The 24410-nt window shown below is 41.7% G+C and overlaps 2 protein-coding genes across 9 annotated transcripts in view; one reads left to right on the top strand and one right to left on the bottom strand.

Moving 5' to 3' along the window:
- The window catches only part of ASPH (aspartate beta-hydroxylase), a 222123-nt gene extending 204115 nt beyond the window's left edge, over window positions 1–18008 (top strand). For 4 of the 8 annotated variants that reach the window (XM_063079431.1, XM_063079429.1, XM_063079426.1 and 1 more), the window contains 3 exons: window positions 3072–3163; window positions 3533–3666; window positions 15529–18008. In XM_063079431.1, the coding sequence (XP_062935501.1) occupies window positions 3072–3163; window positions 3533–3666; window positions 15529–15679 (377 nt within the window). In that variant the 3' untranslated portion in view covers window positions 15680–18008. The remainder of the gene's footprint in view (window positions 1–3071; window positions 3164–3532; window positions 3667–15528) is intronic. The other 4 variants (XM_063079430.1, XM_063079428.1, XM_063079433.1 and 1 more) reach the window with 4 other exon arrangements.
- A 1455-nt stretch (window positions 18009–19463) lies between these two features.
- The window catches only part of CLVS1 (clavesin 1), a 175866-nt gene continuing 170919 nt past the window's right edge, over window positions 19464–24410 (bottom strand). The window contains exon 5 of the mRNA XM_063080090.1: window positions 19464–19551. Within this exon, the coding sequence (XP_062936160.1) occupies window positions 19464–19551 (88 nt within the window). The remainder of the gene's footprint in view (window positions 19552–24410) is intronic.

Here is a 24410-nt window from a genome sequence, read left to right as displayed (position 1 = left end):
CTAACTTAGTGAAGAGTGAACGGTTGTCTAGCCTTGTTAGGAAAGCATGCTGCTAAGTAGATGAAGGCCTTGAAGCTGTGTCTGGAAGTTTTGTTTCTATCCAAATGGGAAATGAAATCATGGTAGGCCTCTGCTATAGACTGAACTGTGACACCCGCCCCGCCCCCCCCCCCCCATTTATATGTTGAAGCCCTAACCCCCAGTGTGACTGTATTTGGAGATAGGGCTTTAAGGATGTACTTAAGATTAAATGAGGTCATAAGGGTGGAGACCTGATCCAATAGGACTAGGTCCTTAGAAAAAGAGGAAGAGACACTTGGGCTGTGTATGTACTGAGGAAAGGCCATGTGAGGACACAGCAAGGTGGCCATGTGCAAGCCAGGAAAAGAGAGGCCTCAGGAAAAACCAAACCTGCAAGACACATTGGACTTCCAGCCTTCAGAACTGTGAGAAAATAAATTTCTGTTGTTTAAGCCACCATCTGTGGCATTTTTTAGGGCAGACGTAGCAAACTAATATAGTCCCTAAGTAGTATAATCAGTATTGAATTGTATTCCTTTTTAAATGGTCAGTTTTTTAGAGTTGAATAAAAAAAAAGACAGAATCAGCAAGTATACATAATCATTTTTCCCCACAAATATGTTTTTAAATTGCTATGTGAATATTACAGAGCATCTATTTTGCTCGCATTTTAATAATCGTCTCCAACAATGACTAAAACATACAGTTAGCAAATATGCCACACGTATGCAGTCATTTTTTTCTTCTAGAGCCCATGGGAAATGGTACTAACTGGTCCTAGTAGTCATTCTGTTGAGCTCAAGGTGGACCTCTGAATCCTTCTCAACATGGTGTCGTTCTAGGCAGCCACTATCGATTGATCAGAGTTGTCATGCAAGGTGGAACCTGTTGTCACCCCAGCAGAAGAGCCTTAAAACTTAAGGATACAACCCAAGACCCCAATTCCATGACTATCCTTCATAAAGTGTATTCATGTGTAATTTATATATTCAAATGATTCTTTCAGGTATGCATTGTCAGTTAGATCTCTTTCCAGGGTCATTTTTCCAAAGAAACAAAGTTTACTACTACTTAACAGTTATTTTAAACTTGGCGAGAAATAATAAAACAACAACAAAGCCACATTGAGTCGCAGATGCTGGGCACGCTTCCTCCCACTGACTACTTGACTGGTTTCCTTCTGCACAGCTGCCTTCTAATCTATGGTGCAACAAAATGAGAAATTATACTTTAAAGCATAGGTTTTGGAAATCAACAATCCTGGATGCACAGCTTGTTAGCTGTGTGATGTGGGCATGTTCCTGAATCACTGAGCCCCAAACTTCTCATCTGAAAAATGACAATGAAAATCATGCCTCAAGTATGGGGTTGTTGTTAGGATCAATGAGCACTCAGTGAAAGATCTGACACAGTTATCCAATATATAATAGTGATACTACATTTTTATTACATAACAATAGCACACTGTGTAATAATAACAGTAATGGAGATGGGCTCGGGTGCTGATTAAGAGCGTGAACTCTGGGTCCAGTTCGGCTGGATTGAAGTTCCTGCGCTGCCAATTACTAAGTGACATCTCCGTGCCTCAGTTCCCTTCTGTAAAATACAGCACTAATTGTGCCTCCCTTACCTGGTGTCGTGGACATGAGATGAGTCACTCTAAGCATGCAGAGCACTTCCTGACCCATAGTGAGCACCATGGCACTCTTGTTGCATTCCTTGGACCCTCATAGATAACATGTGAATGATTAAAACTACCAGTGGCAATCCACAAATGTCAACTTTTACTGTACAGCCTTTCCTCCTACAGAGGATCTGTTTTTAGACTAGAAAAGATATATGTGTCCAAAGGGCCAGAGATGCTCTCCAGTCCTGGCCAAGTGGGAATCCTAATCATACAATCCATTGGGTTACTCCTTCATTACCAACCGTTTAGGTAAGGCGCACCTGTTCTTGAGTGCTCAGCCCTCACCATCATGCCTGTGGGAAGTCCAGCCACCTCTGGTTGCTCCTCAAGCTGCCAAACTTCACTTAACTGCTCCCTGAACAGCACAGAAGCCAGAATTAGGGACTCCTGCCAAGTGGTCCTCAGACTTCACCTACAGGAAGGCATGAAAGCAAGAGCTTTAAAATGCTTTATAAAGGCTTAGACATTTGAATGTTCAAACTAACATTTACTGTTCAACTCATTGGGGTACTACGTTAATAATTAAAAATAGCAACTAACATTTTACTCAATCAAGAGGCAAAAAGATTAATTGAAAGCTAATAAAGATATAGAAGTTGTTTTCTAAAGTATTGAGGTCCAGGGCCGAGCCCGTGGCGCACTTGGTAAAAAAAAATAAAGTATTGAGGTCCATTTGATTAAGGCCAATAACTTTAAGTTGCATTTCTCTCATCTTATTCTCAGCATATGATTATCTTTGGCCACAACTAACATTTGTTAAACAAAATTAAACCAGCTTTAGATGGAACAGTCCTATATAGGGATCTTGAATAGGGAATTAAAATGTTCTGTCTTTTAGAAAGTCCATTGTTGTACTCTACCATGACAGCAAGTGAGGCTGTGTACATTTCTGAGCACATCTTCCTAATAAACAGTAATTTTGTAGATGACAAAGAAATTTGCACAGTTCAGAGTGCTTGAGGACATGTCCCAGAGTCTGTGTTACTGACATAGTCTCTCCATGTCATCTGCAACCTTAATTCCCCTTTGCCATGTGACACAGCAGATTCACAGATTCCTGGGATTAGGGTATGAACACAAGGGAGCCATTATTCTACCTGCCACAGGGAGAAAAGTGAGTATTAACACATGTCTTGTCCATTAGACATCCTTAGTCAAATTAGGCCAACACTAAGTGGAGGGTTCAGATCCTTGCTCTGCCAGTCACTTTCTACTGCAGGAAGACACATCATTTTCTCGTGCTTACTTGGCCCTGTTGTCCCTACAGCGAGGATGACTGTATAGGTGGCATTCTGTCCACACAGGATGAGTTAAAGCTTTGCTGCAATTTGTTTCTAACAATGATTTATCATTGTCGTTCTAGGAAGGAAAAATGAAAATGCCTGTAAAGGAGCTCCTAAAACCTGTACTTTACTAGAAAAGTTCCCTGAGACGACAGGATGCAGAAGAGGACAGGTACCAGGTGTTTCCACCGCTGGGGAGAACACAGATGATGGTTGTTATAAATAAAAGAGTGCTGACCTTTCCAGGGAAATAGTCACTTCCTTTGGCCGGATGAATGCCACTTTTTTCCACTCCCTTTTTAATGAAACATAATTTCATGTGGTTGACGTCAAAATTGAAGGTGGAAAATGTTCAGTGTTTATCACTTTGTGGAAAATGCGAGGTGCTTATTTTTAGTTCCTTCACAAAGAAATAACACGTGAATATACATTCTGATATATATAGAAATACAAAGGCTGTAATCCAAACTGATGGTAAATTTTTACTGTCACTTTGACACCTAGATAAGTGGCTGAACAGAGTGTTGTCTTTTTTGCACAGATCAAATATTCCGTCATGCACCCCGGAACTCACGTGTGGCCACACACAGGGCCCACAAACTGCAGGCTGCGAATGCACCTGGGCTTGGTGATTCCCAGGGAAGGCTGCAAGATCCGATGTGCCAACGAGACCAAGTATGTGCTCCCGTCGCTTTCTCTCCTGTCCATCACCCCCGATGGGTGCTTGTTATGACAAAGCTGTGGTCTGTAGATTAGTTCTCCTCCTTTGTAGCTGAAGTAGACTGGAGTGAGTGACATTAACCCCAGCCCTTCAGTCCCCATCCTTTCTCTGTGTCTCCGGTTGGGTACTGCGGTTCCGGGGCTGCCTTCCTGACTCCTTCCCCCCAGAGTGCTGGCATCTGGTGCAGGAGGCTTCTCTCTCTCTCTGGGCAGTCACATCTGCAGTCCGCATCAGCTGACATGTATTGACCCTGCACGTATCACGCGTTGTACTTATTGCTTTCAACTTGAATTATTTATAAATTCAAGGGCACTTCAAAAAGCTCGTGGAAGATTTGTATTATCTTTCAATTCTATTCTTCCCTGAACTTTTTGAAGTGCCCTTGTGCAAGAAGTCTCCCTTCCTAAAGAGAAAACGCCCTGTGATATTTATGTTTTGTTCTAGAGGAGACAGCAGGGTGTTGTGGAAGCCGGCTGCCTCTTTCAAATCCCAGCTCTGCCACCTAATCCTGTGTAACCTTGACCGCTTACTTAATCCCTTCACGCCTCAGACTCCTTATTTATGAAACTGGCAGTGATGTGATCTCCTGTGCAGGGTTGTCATGTGGATTAAATTCAATAATGCCTACTGGACAATTGGTCCATGTTCCAGCATCAGCAGCGAATGGTGAATGTTAGGTCTCCTCTGCTTCCCCTGTCATTTCCTTTCCTAATCATGACAGGCTTATTTATGATCTTATGAACAAACCACACTTGCTCTGGCTTCTGTGCCTATAATCCCGATACCCTCTTCCCCTAGAATATCCGTCTTTCTGCCTATCCAAAATAAACCTATTACTAAGATCCAATTTAGTTCCATAAAAATAGAACCTCTCTTCTGATTTCTTAGAGTGTGTATACTATATATCCTCAGTAATCCTGCTATCTTCTATTGCTTTTTAATTAATATGTATTAATCTCCACAATGAGCTATAAGCCCCTAGAGAACAAAAATCAAGTTGTCTTTTTACACATTTCTCAGTGGGGGTCTGGGTGGAGGGTGAGTGTTTGAAAGTCTACAGAGTTAGTTGTTCATTTGGTTAGGGCATGGCGTAGAGGCACAAGGTGCTGTGGGAACTTCAGAGCTGAACAGACGGGGCCTTCCTCTGCCAGGTGTGTCTAGTCAGGAAGGTAACACAAGATCAAATGCCATATGAGCCATAAGAGAGGCACAGATAAAAATCCCACAGACGGGTCAGTGGGCAGGAAGCTCACTTGCAGCTGGAGTTTGGGAATCTTGACAGTGGTGAATTTTAAAGACAAGAAGGATTTGATCATTGAAAGCTGGGTAAGGGCATTCTGGAACAGCATTTGTAAAGATACAAAAGCCAAAAATTATAGGCCACACACCTGAAATACTGAGTGGTTCAGCAACCACGAGAATACTGTACATGAAGAATAAGGCTGGAAAGTGGGAGGGTATATTAGAAGCTAAATCATAGAAGCCTTCGAATACCAAACTAATGGGATCAGACCTTTGTTAGGAAGTTATTGTGGAAGCCACGGGTGAATCCGATGGGGGGGGGATGGAAAGAAGAGGGAACAGGCTGTCACAGTGGCCCACCCAAAAGAGAAGGAGAGCTGGAGTTGGGACGCTGGAAAGAAATGGAGTGTAGAGAGCAGATGCAGGAGATGTGACAAAGATGGACTCAAGTGAGTCTTGAGTGTGCGGCGCAAGTCCGGAGTCCGAGGTGATGCTGCAGCTTCAGTCCTTGGTCAGTAGGAGGCGCTGCTGCTTTGGCAAATACTGGGAACCTGGGAGGCATGGGACAAGTTCAGAGAAAGGAAAATGAATCTGGTGCTTGTACATATTTTATTTAATTTGCTATTGGAACACAGGAGTAGAAATATCCAGGAGTCAGCTGAAAAGAGAGGTCTGGCGCTCAGGGGAGAAGTCAGGTGTAGACATTAGGAGAGTCAGGCTTATTAGTAGGTGGTTCCTGAGGAAGCTTGAGAGACAGTTGAGTCATGACAGAAATGAAGGAATCCATGAAAATATCTACATCTAGAAGGCAGAAGGAGAAAGGAAAACCAAGGAGAGAAGACAGGAATCAGAGGTGGCAGGACAGGGAGAAGTGTCTTCTGAGATGGAATGAATCTTGTCAAGCTGCAGGGTCTGTCTGCCAAAGGGAAGAGGGACAGAGATGTCACAGGGGAGGGGGACCCAGAGAATACAGAGAGGAGGTGGGAGAAGGCTGGGGACGCAGAGACTGACAAGGCGGCTCCTTGGGGATCCAGGAGGAACCATGAGGCAGTGAAGACAGAGAAGAGCAGCAGGCCTCACTCCTAGTAGTACTTAGGGGTTTAGGACCTGTTTATTCTCTCTCTCTCTCTCTCTCTCTCTCACTCTCTCTCTCTCCACCACCCCCACCCCCCTCTTCTTCCCTCCCTTCCTTCCTTTCTCTTTCTTCTCGTCTGTTCTGCTTGTAGATACTTGGAGCAGAATCGCTAGACAAAAATCCACTCACCCCAGGTGAGGAGAGAGAAAGGTCTGGAACTGAGCCTCGTCTTCACTGGCTGAGGCGGAGAGGGGAAGCCCGGGCTGGAAGCGTGGCTGTGGCCATCAAGAAGGGAACGGGCAGAGGGACGGGACTCAGATAGGAAGCCCCGGAGGGAGGGCTGGAAGTGCAGCAGCAGAGGTGCAGTCCCCACCCCCACTCCCAGGAAACGCCTCGTGCCCATGCTTGCTGACGACACCACAAGTTTAGAACACAATCCAGTTAACCACTTCACCTAGCAGAGGCAGGGAAAGCTTAGAAGCCCCAGCCCTGCAGCCCACTCAGGGATCTGGGAGAAGAGCTTTAACCTGGCAGCCCCTCCGTTTCTGCTGAGCTAAAGTACAACCTGCTTCGTGCGACAGTAAGGAGCTGCTGATAACAATAATTTGCAGACGGTGTATTTTGGAAATCCACAGTAATTATTAAAAAGTACTTGCCACCAGCCTGCCTATTACTGGGCCAGGGAGGTGATTTTGTAGCTGATGAAACGCTTCAGAAGGTCTCTCCTCCCCGAGGAGCGGGTGAGCCGCAGCGCCCTTCCACGTCATCCTGCCCGCTGGCCAGCAGCCCTCCTCACGTCGCCACTGCCACACTGGCTTTACATTGTGTTACATTCTCATCCTTAATAACCCTCAACTCAAGGGTGGTTGGGTCAGGCTAGTACTTCATCACAAAAATAGTGCTTTCCATAAGAGAGATGGGTCAATTAAATTAAAGAGCTGTGTGATGCTTCCAGTGCAGATAGCTAAATAACTGCCTAATAGAGTCACTTTATAAATTCTGAGGACAGAGAGAGTGTAATATGAAACCTGGAAGTTTCATGCTGTGATTGTAGAAGCCCTAGACGTGTGGAAAGAGAAACACACATACCCAAGAAATCAGGCTTCCTTGTGCTAGGCAACAGGAAGCAATTTTTCAGAGCATCTCAGCTTCCGAAAGAGTAGGTTACCTGTAGCAATTTGTGCATTGCAGTTCTCAGGTATTAATAATAAGATTGCTGTTTCTCCAGAGCTATGTGATTTCTGCCTGTGTGCACGTGGTTTAAATAGTCCATCACTGCAAACATTGCAGTTCTCTGCATCTGATGATGAGCTTGCAGGTATGCAGCCTTTATCACTTTATACTAAAATGGTTACTTTAAATTAATGAATGCCTTCTGATTACAAAACTGAGACATATCCCTTGTACATAATATGTAAAACACAGAGAAGCAGCAATAACGAAGTATAAGTTTTGATCCCAGTACCCAGAGAGAGATATCACCCCGATGCTGCTCAGTGCCTGTGCTTGTGTAGTCATCGTGATCATGATGTAATCGTTTACAGTGTCCAGTCATATATTGGGCCAAGCACAGTTCTAGGCACCTGCATACGTTAACTCATTAATCCTCACAATAATCCTAAACAATTAGGATTAATATAATCCCTGTTTTAGCTAAGGAGACTAAGGTTTAAAGACACTAAGTAACTTGGCCAGGGTTGATATTTGTATTTACTTTCCTAGGGCTGCCGTAACAAATTTCCACACACTGGATGACTTAAAACAACAGACATTCATTCTCTCACAGTTTTGGAAGCCAGGGTCTGAAATCAAGGTGTTGGCAGGGTTGGTTCCTTCTGGAGGCTCTGAGGAAGAAGAACCTGTTCCTCTCTGCCAGCTCCTGGTGGCTGCTGGCCATCCTTGGCGCTCCTTGGCTTGTAGACACGTCACTCCAACCGCTGCCTCCGTCTGCACATCACCTTCTCCCTGTGTCTTCTCCACTTGTCTTCTTCGATAAGGACACTTACTGTAGGATTTACAGTCCACCCTAAGCCAGGATGATCCCTTCTCAAAATCTAATCTTAACGACATCTACAAAGGCCCTTTCTCCACATAACATTATATCTACAGGTTCTGGGTGGGTTTATCTTTTGTGGGGAAGGAAGGTAGTCAACCCACTACAATATTAGATCCATGGTTCGGTCCCAGGCACTCTGGCTTGTGAGTCTGTGCTCCTGATACAACCCCGTAGCCTTGCTGTATGTAATGTCGTGGACTTTTTGAGTTTTGTTGTTATTGTTGTTTACAAAATTAGGATCATGCTGTACTTATAAGATGATTGCTTTGAATGCTGGTTTTCATTTCTGCACAACTGGGTAACAACTAGAGGAGCAGTTGGGAAGTCTCCATTTCTGGGCCTTTTGTTAGTGTCACCCCAGGCATGCTATGCTTTGTGAGCTGGAAGATGAGCTCAATAGCAATTGTGATCCAGAGCTAAGTAAACTTGAGTCAGTCAATAAATATGCCACCGGTAAGTGGAGATTAGTTGTTACCCACATGGAGTGGCTGAATTGCATGAGCTCTGGATGATTCCACAGAGGAATTTTTTCTGGGTCTCCAAGAGGGACTTCCAAAATATTCTGGAACCATGCATGAGCTCACACCTCTCCTGGAGACTCAGAATCATGCCCTGCAAATCACCAGCCTGAAACGTTGGACAAGATCGATAGGTTGTCAGGAAAGAACACAGTGGCCTTAGTGTCACTTAGGAATGGACTGAAGAAATGAACTGTCAGTCATTTAACTCCTTTCTATATTACTGTAGAAATAATGGCCTTTTCCCACATACCTTGAGTATTTTGTAACATATGTTTTCATTAATCTCTCAAGGTTCCAATTAGGCAGATTGTGTGGAAGTTACGCTAAAATATTAACAGTAGAAGAAAGACTTGATTTTGATCTGCTATCAATTGTTCATAGACTGTATTTGTTTTGTTTTAATAAGGTGTTGTTTTAGTCTCTTTGTGTTGCTATAACAGAAATATCTGAGACTGGGTAATTTATAAAGAAGAGAGGTTTATTTGGCTTATGATTCTGGGACAGCTGCATCTGGCTTGGGCCTCAGGCTGCTTCTACTCATGGCAGAAAGTGGCAGGCAGCCTGCGGGTACAAGCAGATCACATGGCGAGAGGAAGCAAGAGAGAGAGAGAGACAGAGAAAGGAGGTGCCAGGGTCTTTTAAACAACCAACTCTGTGGGAACTAACAGAGCGAGATCTCACTCAGGCCTCCCCTCCCCCAGGGAGAGCATTAATCCACTCATGAGGGATCCGCCCCCATGACTCAAACAGCTTCCAACACTGCCACATTGGGGATCAAATTTCTGCATGAGTTTTGGGGGACAACACATCCAAACTCTATCAGGTGTCCAAGAAGATGAAGTAAGTCTTAAAATTTTCAAATCGCATTACAGAACCTGTGAATTACCAAATTATTTAGAACCAAATATTTTTACCCTTTCTTCTATCTTTTTTGCTCCTTTCCCTGAAATAGTAGGTCTTCTGGTCCACAAAATTAACCCATCCTCCATCTGTTATGTAATGTGACCTTATCCACAGGTCACTGCTGAAGCTTGCCCACATGGGACTGTAGAACAAAAGAGCATTTTTTAAACTATATGGGATGTTTTCCTGAAGGTTGATTTGTTACTAAATAGTAGCATTTTGTCCTCTTTCTTCTCTCATTTGAGCGAGTTGGTGACTTAAACACATCAATAAAGTGTCCTAACCCCTGTTCTCTTTAACACGGTGGTGTGTTTATAGCTATTGCTACACACAGCTACGTAGAATGCACACACATACGTATCTAGCCTCCACAGGGAGTATCAGTGCCCACATGGAAAGTGGATTGTGTTCCAAACATTTGTTTGTTGAACTGATCATTAAGAATTGGAATCCATTTTCCTATGGCAATAATAAATAATGTGGAGGTTCCTGGTCCAGCCCTCAAAAGCTTTTTAACTCATGATCTTTACTAATAGGGCTCTAGAACAGCCAGGGACTTTTTATAATAATGATTCTATGCGGGAAATGAATCCTGAGCTTTTACCTTAGATTTTAGCATCATGTATCTATATAAAAGCAGATTAAGAGCGCTAAAGTCACATGACTTGGGTTCAAATACAGACTTTCCCTCTTACCAAGTGTAACTTTAAACAACTTGCATACCTCACTAAACCTCAGGATCCTCATCTGCAAAATGGGAAGAATAAAAGTATGTCTTTGTGTGGTTTTGAGTGTTAAAATAATCCTTATGAATGTACCCAGAACTATTCACAAAATAGTGTGTGGTAAATGCACTCAGTATATTTGAGCTTTTATTATCCTCTCATCTGATTGCTGCGGAAGTGGAGACTTCTGTCCCTTACGTCCCAGGAAGTGAGACCAAGCAGCCCTGCAGCAGTGGAGGTGGTTCTTGCAGCCTGGAGTGTGCAGTCTGACAGGGATGAGGGTGGGGGCTTTAAGGAGTTAGGAAAGGGGCGGAACAGGAACTCAAAGCCATGTGAGGCCAGGGCTGGTTAATGCATGGTACAGATGGGAACTGTGATTTGATTGGCCCAGGGCTGGGAGGGGGCAGGAGTACAGCTGATAGCCCCCCAACCTCGACTCACATCTCTCCTTCCCCACACCCCCATTCCTCCACTCTACAACTAGACATATTGGGGTAGCGGATGATGGCATCCCATCTCTATAACCCTTTGAGTTTCTCTCCTTCCTCCCTGTCTTTTTCCTCCCTTTTCAGCATTCTCATCTGTGTGACAGGGGACCTAGGACTGAGAGGAGGACGTCAGAGCTCCTGTGTGCATAGGAGGAGAGAGAGAAGAGGAGGGGGCCATGCAGTTTCCATTTCCCCTGCAGCGTGTGCCAGGCTTTCCAGTGGATCGGCACTGAGCACTCCAGTAGAGTAGGATAAGGGCTGTGTAGAGCAGCTTTCTTCTTCCTGAACGCTCCGACCCTTCCCTGGGCTCTACTCAGCCTGTTTAGCTGCCTCATGGGCCACCTCAGCGTGGCATCTACACATGCTAAGAATGTCCCCAGGACCCTGATTTTGAACTAAAGCACCGGGCTGCAATGAAACACGTCTAGTGACTTCCTGCTTCCACACAGAATGACAGTGTCACTGCAGAGAGCTGGACCTGTTTCATGTGATTTCTTTGCATGGAAATTACAGCCAGCTCATTTGCCTACCTCAGAACATTTTAGCAAAGATCACTGAGATATTGTCTGTATAGTTTTCAGGTGGAAGACTATAAGCATCTAGTATTATTATATAAGCATCTTAGCCTCATTAATATTGATGGTAATTCTATGACAAAATTATAGTTATTAAATGTGCACTCCTGCCATTATATCATTATTATTCATTATAATTACAATAATTTGAGAAATTGAGGGATTATGTAATATTGCTTTATCTGGTGACAGGATATTCTTGTATGTTTTTTGGCGAATCAGGGAGAGGCACTCTTGGTTAATGGTAAGGAATTCTGACAGGAAGCTGAGGCCGCTGTCCAGGAGTGCTGGGAAGCCCCAGCCCAGTCCTGCTTTTCTGAGCCCTCGGGGAAGGGCTGTGGCAGCACCTTGAGGAAAATCTCTTTCAAAGGCCACTCTGAAGCTCGTTTCTCCAGAGGGCTCTTTCCAAGCCATGTGAGTGTGACTTCATCACCCATGGCGGAGCTTTGCTCACAGAGCGAGGCTGAACACTCTCTTTGCATTCTAATGAGTCTTCGGTTTTCATTGAGAAGAGATCTAGGGACCTTTGACATCTGCGTGCTCTGTCTCTTTTTGTTGTGTAAAACACTCATTCTTTCCCAGGCAGATGATATAGCTCTAGTTTAACCCCAGACATGGCTTCCATGAGGTTTTATTGTCCTTCCCTTTCCCTGTTTAGGGTAATCATCCTAGCTCTGATAACTGATGGAAAGACCCCATTTTTTAAGTATTCAGGAGTCTACATTAAGTGATTGAGTATCTTTGCTGTTTTCTGGGAAAATGTACTAAAGAAAATGGAAGGGCAAATACGAGAGGTCTTTAGAAAGTTCATGGAAGAATTCATATTATCTTAATTGCATTGTTTTCATGAATTTTTTGAAGGACTCTCATATACATCTAACAGGACACACTTCCCGGGAGAGTTTTATGGCCCTTGGAAAAGCCACCTAACAACCATTTGGAATACCTCCCAGATTTCTTGTTTAAAAAGTTGATGGTTAACTAATGGCCACACTAATCTATATTTGACTTAATATATCTGAAAAGCCACAAGATTCCTTAAGTTCCACTTTTATAGGCACTGGTGTTCCATGAGTGACCAGTGTGTCCCAGAGCTAATAACTTTTCCCAATTCATAGAGAATATAAGTTAATGAATGGAATGCTTAAGGTTTTTCTCCTGTAAAGCATTCCTAAATCTTTGGCTTTGTTGCACCTGTCAGAATCTAGTGACAAATTACTTTCAGTATTTTAAGTAATATTCAGATTCTCTGCCATCCAGAAAACTCTGAGAAACACTTGTCATTTCTGCACAAAGAGTATTTCACAGATTCTCTAAGGATCTTTGATATCTTACCCCCTTGGAAGTTTGCAGTTTTCTCAAATAAAGGCAAATTCCATAGGGAATGATGCCATGGTAATTTTGGTAACATTATACCGCTTCCCAACATTTCACTTCTCACTTTTATCTTTTCCCTATTTTTTCTGTGTTTTCCTTTCTCCTTTGCTTTATGATCCCTACCATAAATTGAATATCTACTATGTGCCAATCATGTGCTAACCCTCACATGAGTGGAGTCATATAGTGTTTGTCTTTTTGTGACTGGCTTATTTCACTTGGCATAATGTCCTCAGGGTTCATTCACATTATAGCATGTGTCAGAACTTCCTTACTTTTTAAGACTGAGTAATATTCTGTTGCACGTGTACACCACATTTTGTGTATCCATTCATCCACCACCAGTCACTCGGGTTACACCCACCCTTGCTGCTGTGAGCAGTTGCACCGCCTTTCCTTTCAAGCATGCTCCCCTTTATCTTCTGCCTATGTTGTAGCCCTGTGTGCGGCACCCATTGCTGGTGCTTAATCCCACTGACGACACTAAGACCTAGACAGTGACCACCTGACTGAAGAAGCTATGGATCACTTCACTTCTTTCTCTTGTCAGGGTTTGTTTATTTTGTTTGTTTGTTTTTATTTTCTTGGCTTTGCCTTTCCAAGTTCGTTTTGCATGATAACGAATGCGTATTCTGTCATTCACTCTTGAGTCTGTATATGGCAATTCTTCAAAAAGTTCATGGAGAAATAGAATTAAAAGATAATACAGGGCTGCCCAGTTAGCTCACTTGGGAGAATATGGTGCTGATAACACTAGGGTCAAGGGTTTGGATCCCCCAGACAGCCAGCTGCCAAAAGCAAACAAAAACAAAGCAAAAAAAAGATCATGTAAATCTTTCTATGAGCTTTTGAAGTGCTTTCATGCTTCCATCCTTTGTTACCCCTGGATGGAACTCCAACTGAACTCTTTAGACTTCAGAGGAATGGTATCAGAGAGCCAGGCAACACTGTTTATTGATAGATGTGTGAGACCGCACCCAAGGCGGGGAGGGGGTAGCAGAAATAGAGGTTGGATTCCAAATTTCAGTGAACTTTTAACTTTTAAGTATTAGTTACTTTATCAATTATTTTAAATAACTTGGAAATTTTATTGTCAGATTCATTCAATATGTCAGTTATTCTCCACTGGGATGATTTTGTCCCCAGCCACCACTGGGACATTTAGCAATGACTGGGCAACATTTCTGGTTGTCACACCTGGTGTGTGTGTGATGCTGCCATCTAGTGAGTGGAGGCCAGGGGTGCTGCTAAACATCTTACAGTGCAGGGGACCAGCCCCACAATAGAGAATGGTCCAGCCCAGGTGTCAGCAGTGCTGAGGTAGAGAAGCCCTGAGATATGTCATATTACTCAATTTATATTGATTAATCATCTAATAACGAACATTAAAAACCACCAATCATTTACCCAGGGAAAATGTTCTCATGATAATATAGTATCTTGAAATCAAGCTAGCATTTCCCATTCTGTAATTATAATTATTTGCTAATCCAGGATATAAAGTTTTGAATGCTACAGTGGAATTTTAGCATGTAAAGAAAATCTCCTGGTAAAAGTTTCATTTTAAGAACATAACTTAGCATTTAATGTATTGACTGTTAATATCTGTTTTAAAAAGAGAGAGCATTGGCATAGCTCATAAGTCTCCTTTAGATTTGAAAGGCATCGGCTAACTACCTCCTGCATATTTCTCTCTTGATTGCTTTGTTTGGACTAACTAAATTTAGATTCTAGTTCCTATACAGATCTCTTATGAGATAGTGCTGGTTTTGCAGCATTGATTTAAAATGTTCCACGGATAACCCACTTGCATAGTAGATAATGCTAAAAATATAAACAAAATTCATTCGCAATCTGCCTGTTTTCCTCAGCCAGAATACTAGCTTGGAAATACCTAATCTGGTTATCTGCTTTGTGGTCACTGGGTTTAAGAAAAGACTTCTTTCTTCCATAAAATAGGACTTGAACCAAACAGAATGAGCTGAAGAGAAAATTGTATGGAAATACACAGGCCCTGTGCCAGGTGTCCTGAGAGGTGTAGAGACCCAGTTACCACTGAGGTCTAACCCAGTCTCTGAAAGGCCAGGGAGGATAGCCGAGGAGTCATTCACTGAGAAGTCATCCTGTCATGAGCCGCCGGGGCATGCATTTGAATGCTTGACTAATGAAACAAGCCTCTCTTAGGGCTGACTCCAGAATAATTGCAGGGCATGTGATAAGATCAGTATGCCCTTGCTGTGGTTTGAGTGTGTCCCCCAGAGTTCAAGTGTTGGAAATTTAATCCCCAAAGCAAGTATTGAGAGGTGGGACCTTTAACAGGTAATTAGGTCATGAGGGCAGAGCCAGAGAGTGGATTAATGTGGTTATTGAGGGAGCAGGTTAGTTATAAAAGTGAGTTTGGCCACCACTTGTCGTCTCAGGCACACATGCTCTCTTGTCTTTTGCCTTCTGCCGTAGAATGACCTAGCAAGAAGGCCCTCACCAGATGCAGGCCACTCTCCTTGGACTTCCCAGTCTCCAGAACTGTAATGAGTGAATCTCTGTTATTACAAATTATCCATTCTCAGGAGTTAAGTTATAACAGCACAAAACAGACTAAGCCAGCCTTCATCACTAGTCTCCTGCCCTTTGTACAACTACAGTGCTGAGCAATAAAATTTGATGTTCATAATAAGAGTCCTGACATTTTTTTCTTAATCAGCAAGGGAAAAATAAATTCTGGCTTGGTGTTTCAGTTCTCTGGTTCTATCCCAAAGGTTGTCATAAAGGGGCTTCCTACACATGGGCAGGATTGGTCCTCAGACATGTGAACCATCCAGAGCTGTACTCAGGAATTCATGTTTTTCTGTTCTAGGACATGGGAAGAAGGCAAGGTGCTCATCTTTGACGACTCCTTTGAGCACGAGGTGTGGCAGGACGCCTCATCTTTCCGGCTGATATTCATCGTGGATGTGTGGCACCCAGAGCTGACACCCCAGCAGAGACTCAGCCTTCCTGCAATTTAGCAGGAATTCATGAAGGCTTGGGACACTCTGGAGAGAGGCTGCCTTTCTGGTTCTGTTTCCTTGGGTGAGGGAATAGAAGTTCAAACACCAAGGTTCTTAATTCCCTTGACTTGCAGCCTGAGAAATTCTAAGCCTCCTCCTAGGGTTGAAGACACTAAAGGGAATACTTGCCTCGCTGCTGTTCATTTAGAAAACACCCTGCTGTGTTTCATTCCATGACAGCACTGATCTTATGCCCGTATTTAAGGTGAACATTTGATAGCTTCTACATCGCCTGCCAAAGATATTTTTTCCACATATAATAGGTCTAAATTGATGTACAAGAAGAATTATGTAGAAACTGTGAATGTATTGCTTTAGTTTGTAATTAATCTATGCAGTTATATTTTTCTAAAATAGTAGACTATTTTGTTATCACATATCACTACTTTTTTGTTGATTTTGATGACAAGCTGTATAAATGCTTTACTTCTAGCTGTTCAATGGTAACTTTCCTGGTGAACTCAAACTTCCCTCTTTTAATTCTTTTTGGTAAAAGATACTCATGAAAAAAGCAATTTTGTTTTCCTAATATGAAAGAAAAGATGTAGTTATGCCAGTGTCTATGAACTGTACTGATCCCTACCCTTGAGTCTATTTGCTTTTTTATTTTCATGGATGTCCAGTGTCTTAATTTCTCCTTTCACTGTGCTAAGGGTTGAGATCGTATCAAAATATTATTTCTTTCTAAGAGGAACTTTTTGCACTGAAAAAGAGCAATGGAATCATTTTATATTAAGTTATAAAAATGTCACATGTAAATTTTTTTAATGCCAAGTATTAGGACTTGGGGAGGAAAATTTATGGAAGTAAAAATTCTGTCAGGATTAGGTAGAGGGGTGGCTGCTAGGACAGCTGGCTCCTGGCCACTTTGCCATCCACGAGGCAGGGCCTGGGAATCCAGAGTGTCTCTGCTTATTGTAGATCATGTGTGTGACAAGACAGCCATTTGGTCCTTGAGATGATTCCCATCACACTTTCGTAAAAATATTAAGAAAGGCAGAATGGAAGGTCACCAAGAATGCTAGGATCTCTGTCCTGGGTGTAGGAGGTCAAGATTGCTTTCCTGCTAGAGTTTGGAAGACTCTTTCATTTCCCTGGCTGGAAAAAGCTTCTGCCATTTAAACATCACTTTAAAATAGCAATTGTTGTCCATATTTAGTTTTAATATTACCCATGACATAGGTATTGTAGTTGAAAAATGGTCTCGTGTACTCATTTCCAAGGTGATCATCATTCATTTAAAGTATTAATGCATTAGGCTTTGGATTTTTAAAATCAAAGCTACCTAGAAGTGTTAGCTATAAGAATGTAGTGATATTCATGCACTGAAGTCTAAGCCAATATGAACAAAAATGCTGCAGATACAGCACATAGGTCACCAAATTTCATTCACATGGAGAAAAAACACTTGTGCCTTCTAGCCTTCTTTTCCATCTAAGGACAAATGAGGAGTCTTTTTTTTTTTTTTTTTTGGTTTATTTAAAGAATAGTTCTTTAAAATAAACAAAAAGTGACCCTTTTTGTTTGACCTTAAGGACATTAGCCTCCAGTAGAGGAGTTTGCAAAATATTTGTCCTGTTCCTTCTGTTGCCATGTTCAAAAATCCCACTAAAACAGATAGAAAGGCATGGGTGGAAAAATATAAAAATTATCAAAATCCAGAAGAGAAAGCAAACTCTTGAAAAATACAAAGGTATTTATGTCCTTCAGTATTTATTGAACAGAGGAGATGACTGACAAAGGGTAATACAATCCAGTGTTCACGTCGTAACATTCATGTCATTTATCGAATTTGGTTCTCATATGTATATTGCATACACATAAAGAAATTCAAACTATGAGTTGTCATTGTTGAACCATCATCTTACATTCATTTAATGAAATTATGGAATAGAGTAAAAACTAGCTTTTAACTTAGTAAATACAACATGGTATTTAAAATCGGGTCACTATACTAGGATTCTAAATATTGCCAATTGAAAAACCAGAAGTATTATTACTGTTGCAAAGCGTTGGCAATAATTGACTCCAATAGCATTTTAAATGCTTGAATTCCACAACTGTTTTATAAACCCAAGCAATACAATGGATTTTCTAATTCACTTTAATTCTTCATTTCTCTTACTTATGTCTTGGTACATAAAAAAAGTGTTTCAGTCACTGCATTGGTACAGTTATTTCAGTGTTATTACTTTGTGATTTGAGATGTCTATGCAAAATGAATTGGTTTTATTTATACTGTAATGCAGTTGGTTGAGAAATATTTTTAATTCTATTTCAATTTTATTTCTTCAAGAGTGGATATAAAAGTAACTTTTGTTACTATTTTCTACCAGTAGAAAAAAAATTTAAACATTAGTTCCATTGGGAAAGACATGTAATAAATGGTTAAGGTAAGTAATAGTATCTATTGGGGTGATTATAGCCAATTAAATCACCTTTAAATTCCTTTGAGTTGTTTGGCTAACATATTAACATTCCCAAATGCTTAAAATATAAAATCATATTTTGCTGCCCATTATCAACTAAAATAGTTTTTATTTGACATTGAGCACCAACTGGCCATACTAATAAATGCCTATGTCATGTAGACGATTGGGCAAGTAAGAGATACCTAAAAATATACAACTGCTTGTGGGAAACATGGCACAAGTGAGGACATCATACTCTATGATATCTGTGTATTTTATATTTGATTTCCTTTGAATGAGTAGTTGGGGACTCCATTTCTAAGAAGAATGGATATAGAAATAAAATGATCTTTGGCATTTCATCCTGCATTCCTAGTTTTCTTCTTTCAATACTTGCCTATTTAGCCATCCTTAAGCATTTTCCTCCATGATTGAATATCTCCCCTCTCAGCAACAGCGAGGCCCCTTCTCCACACCCACGATGGTTTTAGGAGGGTGTGGGTTAAATGGTTTGGTAGCGGTATTCTTTGCTGTAGTGACCCAAGTGAGACAACTTGAATGGACTCATTAATCACTGACATGTGTTTTCAATAAGATGCCTCCTCTCTGCAGACACATGCTGCACTAATAGCTTCTCAGGCTGCCTGTGAGAACTCACATTGCTAAGATGAAATCATATTTCAAATTGTGTGTGCCTTCTTTTAAAGTTAGCTCATGATAGTCAGTTGGTGCCCTGACAAAAGATGTGACAACAAAATTATTTTTGCAGGATATCATAATAAACAAACTGCAAATAGCCTGACCTATGAGAACATGCTCTTAGGCTGAAAAATTTGATGCTGGTGATGACGTCAAAGAAAATAATTCAATAAGAATGGAAATTACTGGAGATGCTATTGTCTTGGGGCTTTGCACTACATTAAATTTGACAATTCTGTCTGCACAGTTTAACTCTGATGTATTTACTTGGAAATGCACTTAATCTTAATTTGCAAAAACTGGAGAGGAAATTTGTGAACCTCAGAAAATTTAGTTTTTCATTTTTTCAATTCATTTAATACCATAATATGGGAGGAGGGAGAATCTTTTTTACATAAATGTCTTGCTTCATCCTCCAGTCCCCTTAGTGGAAAAAAAAGTCTCTCTCAAGTCTTTGTTCAACTTTGGCTGCTCAGACCAGTGGCTGGTGACAGTCATTGCTGGGGAACAGGAATGGAGGATCTCTTGTCAAGCAGAACGCATGTGTCTGTGTGAGTTCGTTGCTCATGTGCTTCCTGGGTGACTGACACCACTGAAGGCCGGTGTGTGGGAGCATCGGGGTGACTCAGTGTTCAGTCCAGAGCAAGGAGTGGCTGAGTGTTCTCACTCTCTCCCTTCTCCTCATGTTTCAGGGTTCCAGCTTCTACCACAGACTGAGACCTTTTGAGGGGAGGGAGAAAAAGACACGATTACAAACAATTCATGATGGCAACAATTTTGGAACCTTCGGGCGCATTTCGATTTTGCATTCTCCTTTTTAATCAAGACACTCGAAATAACTACATGGTTTTTTTGGTATCACTTTTTTTTATATATCTTTTGTAGCACTGTTTTTCTTATGTTTTCTACACCACATTTTTATGGAAAGAAGTATCTTGTAGTCTTGGTATCTTCTTTGCAGAAATCTCTTCTGTTGGTAGAAGGGACACAGGTATTCTAGCCACAGCTCTGCCCCACGATCTAAACATTCTATGGATCTTGAGATGTATAAGGTCAAATAAATTATGTTGGGTTTTTAATGTGTCAGCATACTTTTTAAACCCTTTGTTTTGTAGGGTCATCAGAAATAATCATGCATGTTGGTAAGACCATGAACTTTGGAATCAGGTGGTAAAGTTAGAATCTGCCCCTTACTGACCAGAAGCTGGGAGGAATTCTTGAACGTTTCTCTGCCTTTATTCTTTCACCTATAAAACAGAAGTATCATCTACCTCCCACAGTTGTTGATATGGACTAAAACTAATATATATAAAACATTTGGCATGGAATTGTTGTTAGAACTTAGGGAGCACTGGGACCTGGGCTATGGAGAATGGGACCGGACCCCCTTCCCACAACCAGGCTCACTGCGCCAGCACCTCGGGGCCCACCTGGGGACCTGGGGCATGGAGAAGGGGACCAGAACCCCCCCCCATCCCACAACCAGGATCACTGTGCCAACACCTTGGAGCCTGCCTGGGGACCCAGGGTATGGAGCCAGGGACCGGACACCCCTCCCACAACCAGGCTCACTGTGACAGCACCTCAGGACCCACTCAGGGACCTGGGGTATGGAGCTGGGGATCAGACACTCTCCACAGCCAGGCACACTGCCAGCACCAAGGAGCATGCCAAAAACATCTCCTCCGTGTGGGTGACCCACCACAGCCTCCTCAATAACCATGGCTGCTGTAAAGGCGGCTAGATGCCACAACCACCACACAGATGGTCTGCCAGCCACTGTAGTGTGTTAACATAAGGAGAGTCACCAGCAGAGATAAAGAAAGGAGGAGGATGTCTCTCTCCACAGAGCCCATTTCAGAGTGATGGAAGACATATCTGCTCTATGATAGTATTGGGGGACCTGATCCCACCTCTCAGTATTGGACAGATCATTTGGGCAGCAAATTAACGGGGTAACCATTTTTCTTTCAGAGGATGAGAAGAAATCTAGGGTGATTAGAGGTGGGAGGGGGGAAGGAAAGGGGGATGGGGAGGGGTAGGACAAGGGGCATAAATAATAATTATGATTTGTAACAGTATATATTCTAGTAATATTGATTTGATCAACATATCTCAATGTTGAAACCCCAAAATTTGTATAATCAATTCTGATTCAATAAAAACTAAAAAAAAAAAAAAAAAAGGAACTTATGGAGCACTATATTATCATCATTATTGCCGTAATAGTGATCTTTCATTTCTGATATGTCTTTATATATTGGAGTAATAACATTTTCTTTCCTAAGTTTATACTATGGATTAAAACTGAAATTGTTTTCCAGCTCACAGAGAAAAAGGTTATAAGAGTTGTGCATGCAGTAGCTATTTAATAAATGTTCACATACTAAAAACAAATTATTCAAAACATTAACAAAATGGTTAAATTAGATTGTTCAAATAAGCAAAATTTACATAAATTTGCAGTCAATGGCTAACTTAGTAGACCTGGGTTGTCCAAACCCTGCACATTCCAAAAGTTTTCAGGACTGGCCTTTGACTGGCTCCTCTAAGCCCATGGAATATCCTGCCTGATAAGAATGTCTTCGTATATCTGAGGCTTTGGGTCATGCCAGATAGTTTGTGCTAACAGTGTGACATATGGTGAATGCCTATTATTGTATGCCTGGGATACACACTGTATGAGTTTGGCCTCTCGGGGCAGGGAGTGTGAGGGAGGCTGAAGACTGGGTAGCTAAGGTCAGTCACACAGGCACTGCATGCCTGTGTGACTGACCCTCCCCCACCATAAAAAACCCTGGACACCAAGGTACAGGTGAACTTCCCTGACTGATGACACTTTGCATCTGTTGTCACATATCATTGCTGAGAGAATGAAGCTCTGTCCATGTGACTTTACAAGGAGGACAACTGGAGGCTTGGGCCTGCTCTCACCTGGACTCCACCCTATGCACCTTTTTACCATTGCTGATTTTTTTTTAAATATGACCAGTAAGGGGATCTTAACCCTTGACTTAGTGTTATCAGCCCCATGCTCTCTAAGTGAGCTCACCGGCCATCCCTATATAGGGATCCGAACCCACAGCCTTAGCATTATCAGCACCACACTCTCCCAAGTGAGCCACGGGCCAGCCCTACCTTTGCTGATTTTAATAAGCATTCTTTTGCCATAATAAGCCATAATTGTGAATGTAACAACTTTTCTATGTCCTGTGAGTCCCTCTAGGAAATTATCAACTATAGGGAGTGTCTTGAGGATCCCCTACACAATCTATAACAACACCAATATTTGTTATGTAAATATCTGGTGTTGTTCTAAGAGGTTCTTTACACGTATTAACTTACTTCATTTTCACAACTGTAAGAGATAGTGCTGTTGTTGCCTCTATTTTATAGATGGGAAAACAAACAAGCAAACAAAAAAACGTAAGGAACCAAAAAGTTAAATAGCATAGGAAAGGCAGCACAGAGTAGAGAACAGGACAGGTTTGTTACCACCAAACTGCTCCTGGGGATACCCGAGGATGCAGAGCTGTTTAGCTGAAACATTTAGTGTTCCTTCCACCTCCCCATAAAAATAACTTTCTGCATAAGATTCTTACCTCCTTTCAGGATATGTAGGAAGGTAATTCAAAAAGTTCATTCAAAAAGTTCATGGAAAGATTCATACTATCTTTCAATTCTATTCTCCACAAACTTTTTGAAGTTCTCTCATATGTACTGCAGGAAGCATAAAATCAGGAAATCAAGAAGCAAATCAGTACAATTGCCTCAGAACAATTGTTTTCTACTGTAAATATAAATGCATTTAAACAGTCCAATTTTGGAAACCAAGCCAAACCTCTGAAAGTGAAATGGATTTATTTACTGCTGGGATGGAGCAGAGGAAGCCCCGGGTAGTAGTTTAGCCTCTGCTTTTTGGCACGTTTCCTATGCATTTCTCTCTTTGTTTTAGTTAAGGGCCCTGTGTGTATGTGAGGAAGGGAGGGTGTAGATTTATATAAGGAACAGCAAAGCTGAAAATCCAAAGGCATTAAAATAAACAGCAAACATGAAGAAAATCAGAGGAGCACAGCTACACACGCAGGCCACTTCCCTTCAGCACCCTGGACAGCTACCCACCTGCTTTGCCCTACCGGCCCTCGTGAAAATGGAGCATTCTATCTACTTTTAGAGCCTTAAACTGCACTTCTCTTCTGTCATGCGCATTGACTTTATTTTACAACATTTCATGTGAACCACATCCATAGAGTTAGACGAACCTTAGCAACTCATCTAGATCAACCTGGTAGGAAACCTTTAGTAAGGAAACATTCAGCCTCTTCCTGAACATATCCAATTTAAGAAACCCACTCCTCCATGCCCCTAAAGGGGCAACTCTGCTAGAGAGTTCTTCCCTTTCAAAACTACTATATACAGTTTCTGCTTCTGCCTCCTGGAACCCCTAGAGTATGTGCAATCCATCCACATAACAGCCTTTTAAGTATTTGGTGCGAGCCCTCCAGTCCTCCCACACCCCCACCAAGCCTAATCAGAATCCTCTTGGGACAAGATTTCTAAAATTTATCACCTCAGCACTCTCCTGTATCTCTTCATCAACGGAGTAGGTTGCCCACGATACTCCTGATGTGATCTCAGAATAGAGTAAAATGATTGCTTTTTTTTTTTTTTTTTTTTTGGTACGCATCTGTTGGGTTCATCTAGAATTGAATTATACTGCTGTTAACCCATTTCTCTACCACCTTGAAGGTGCATGGTGGAGTATTAAATTTTGTCTTTTTGAAATTGACTCATATTTCCAACCTATCTCCATTCTTTTAGACCTTGAAATTTGTTATCCATCCAAATTATTATCTGTGATCTTAATAAGTGTTGGATTTTTTCCCTAACTTTCCCTCACCCTATTTTGGGAGACACTTTGAGGGAAGGGGAAATTAACAAATTTGCAAATTTTGGGTTTTTAAACAATTATTTATTCACACTGACTCATGCTAAGAATTGCTTGTCAGCATCTCCTGCTATATGCCAAGAACTGTGAGCAAATGTCCAGAAACCTCTTTTTTGGGGAAACACTGCTTCAGTTGCCCAGCCTTAGACCCACAAACAGATGTGAAATCACTGAATAGGCACCTCATTACCCAACCAGAGGGGAAGCAATTTGGGGCAGGAAAGGTGTTAGCTACAGAAGGAAATGAAGGAAGGAAAAAATCTGTCTTTCACACAGTGACATCATTTACAGTCCTTGTTCAGGTGACTGACTTTCATTCTCCCCTCCACATGTAGTCCAATTGAGATCTATGTGATTTTTTTTTTCAATAGATGTATTGGCAGCAGAGACCCAAAATTCAGGCTATCTCACCCAATATGTCTTGGTTCAATGGTAACAATAGAACGATTCTGAGATACTGAGCATGAGGATTCAAACAACATTTTTTTTTTCTGGTCTGCATTTTCCCTGATTGAGAAGATGGCCATAGCCTCTTTATTTTCAACATGATATAATTCTATTTACCTTGTCATACAACGAACATGTGGTGAAAGTAATGCACTATATTGTGAAGTATTTAAAATTGATTGGA

This window comes from Cynocephalus volans, chromosome 15, assembly GCF_027409185.1.
Source record: "Cynocephalus volans isolate mCynVol1 chromosome 15, mCynVol1.pri, whole genome shotgun sequence".
Classification (NCBI taxonomy): domain Eukaryota; kingdom Metazoa; phylum Chordata; class Mammalia; order Dermoptera; family Cynocephalidae; genus Cynocephalus; species Cynocephalus volans.
Note: the sequence above shows the minus strand (reverse complement) of the source record. Positions and strands in the feature narration are given on the sequence as shown.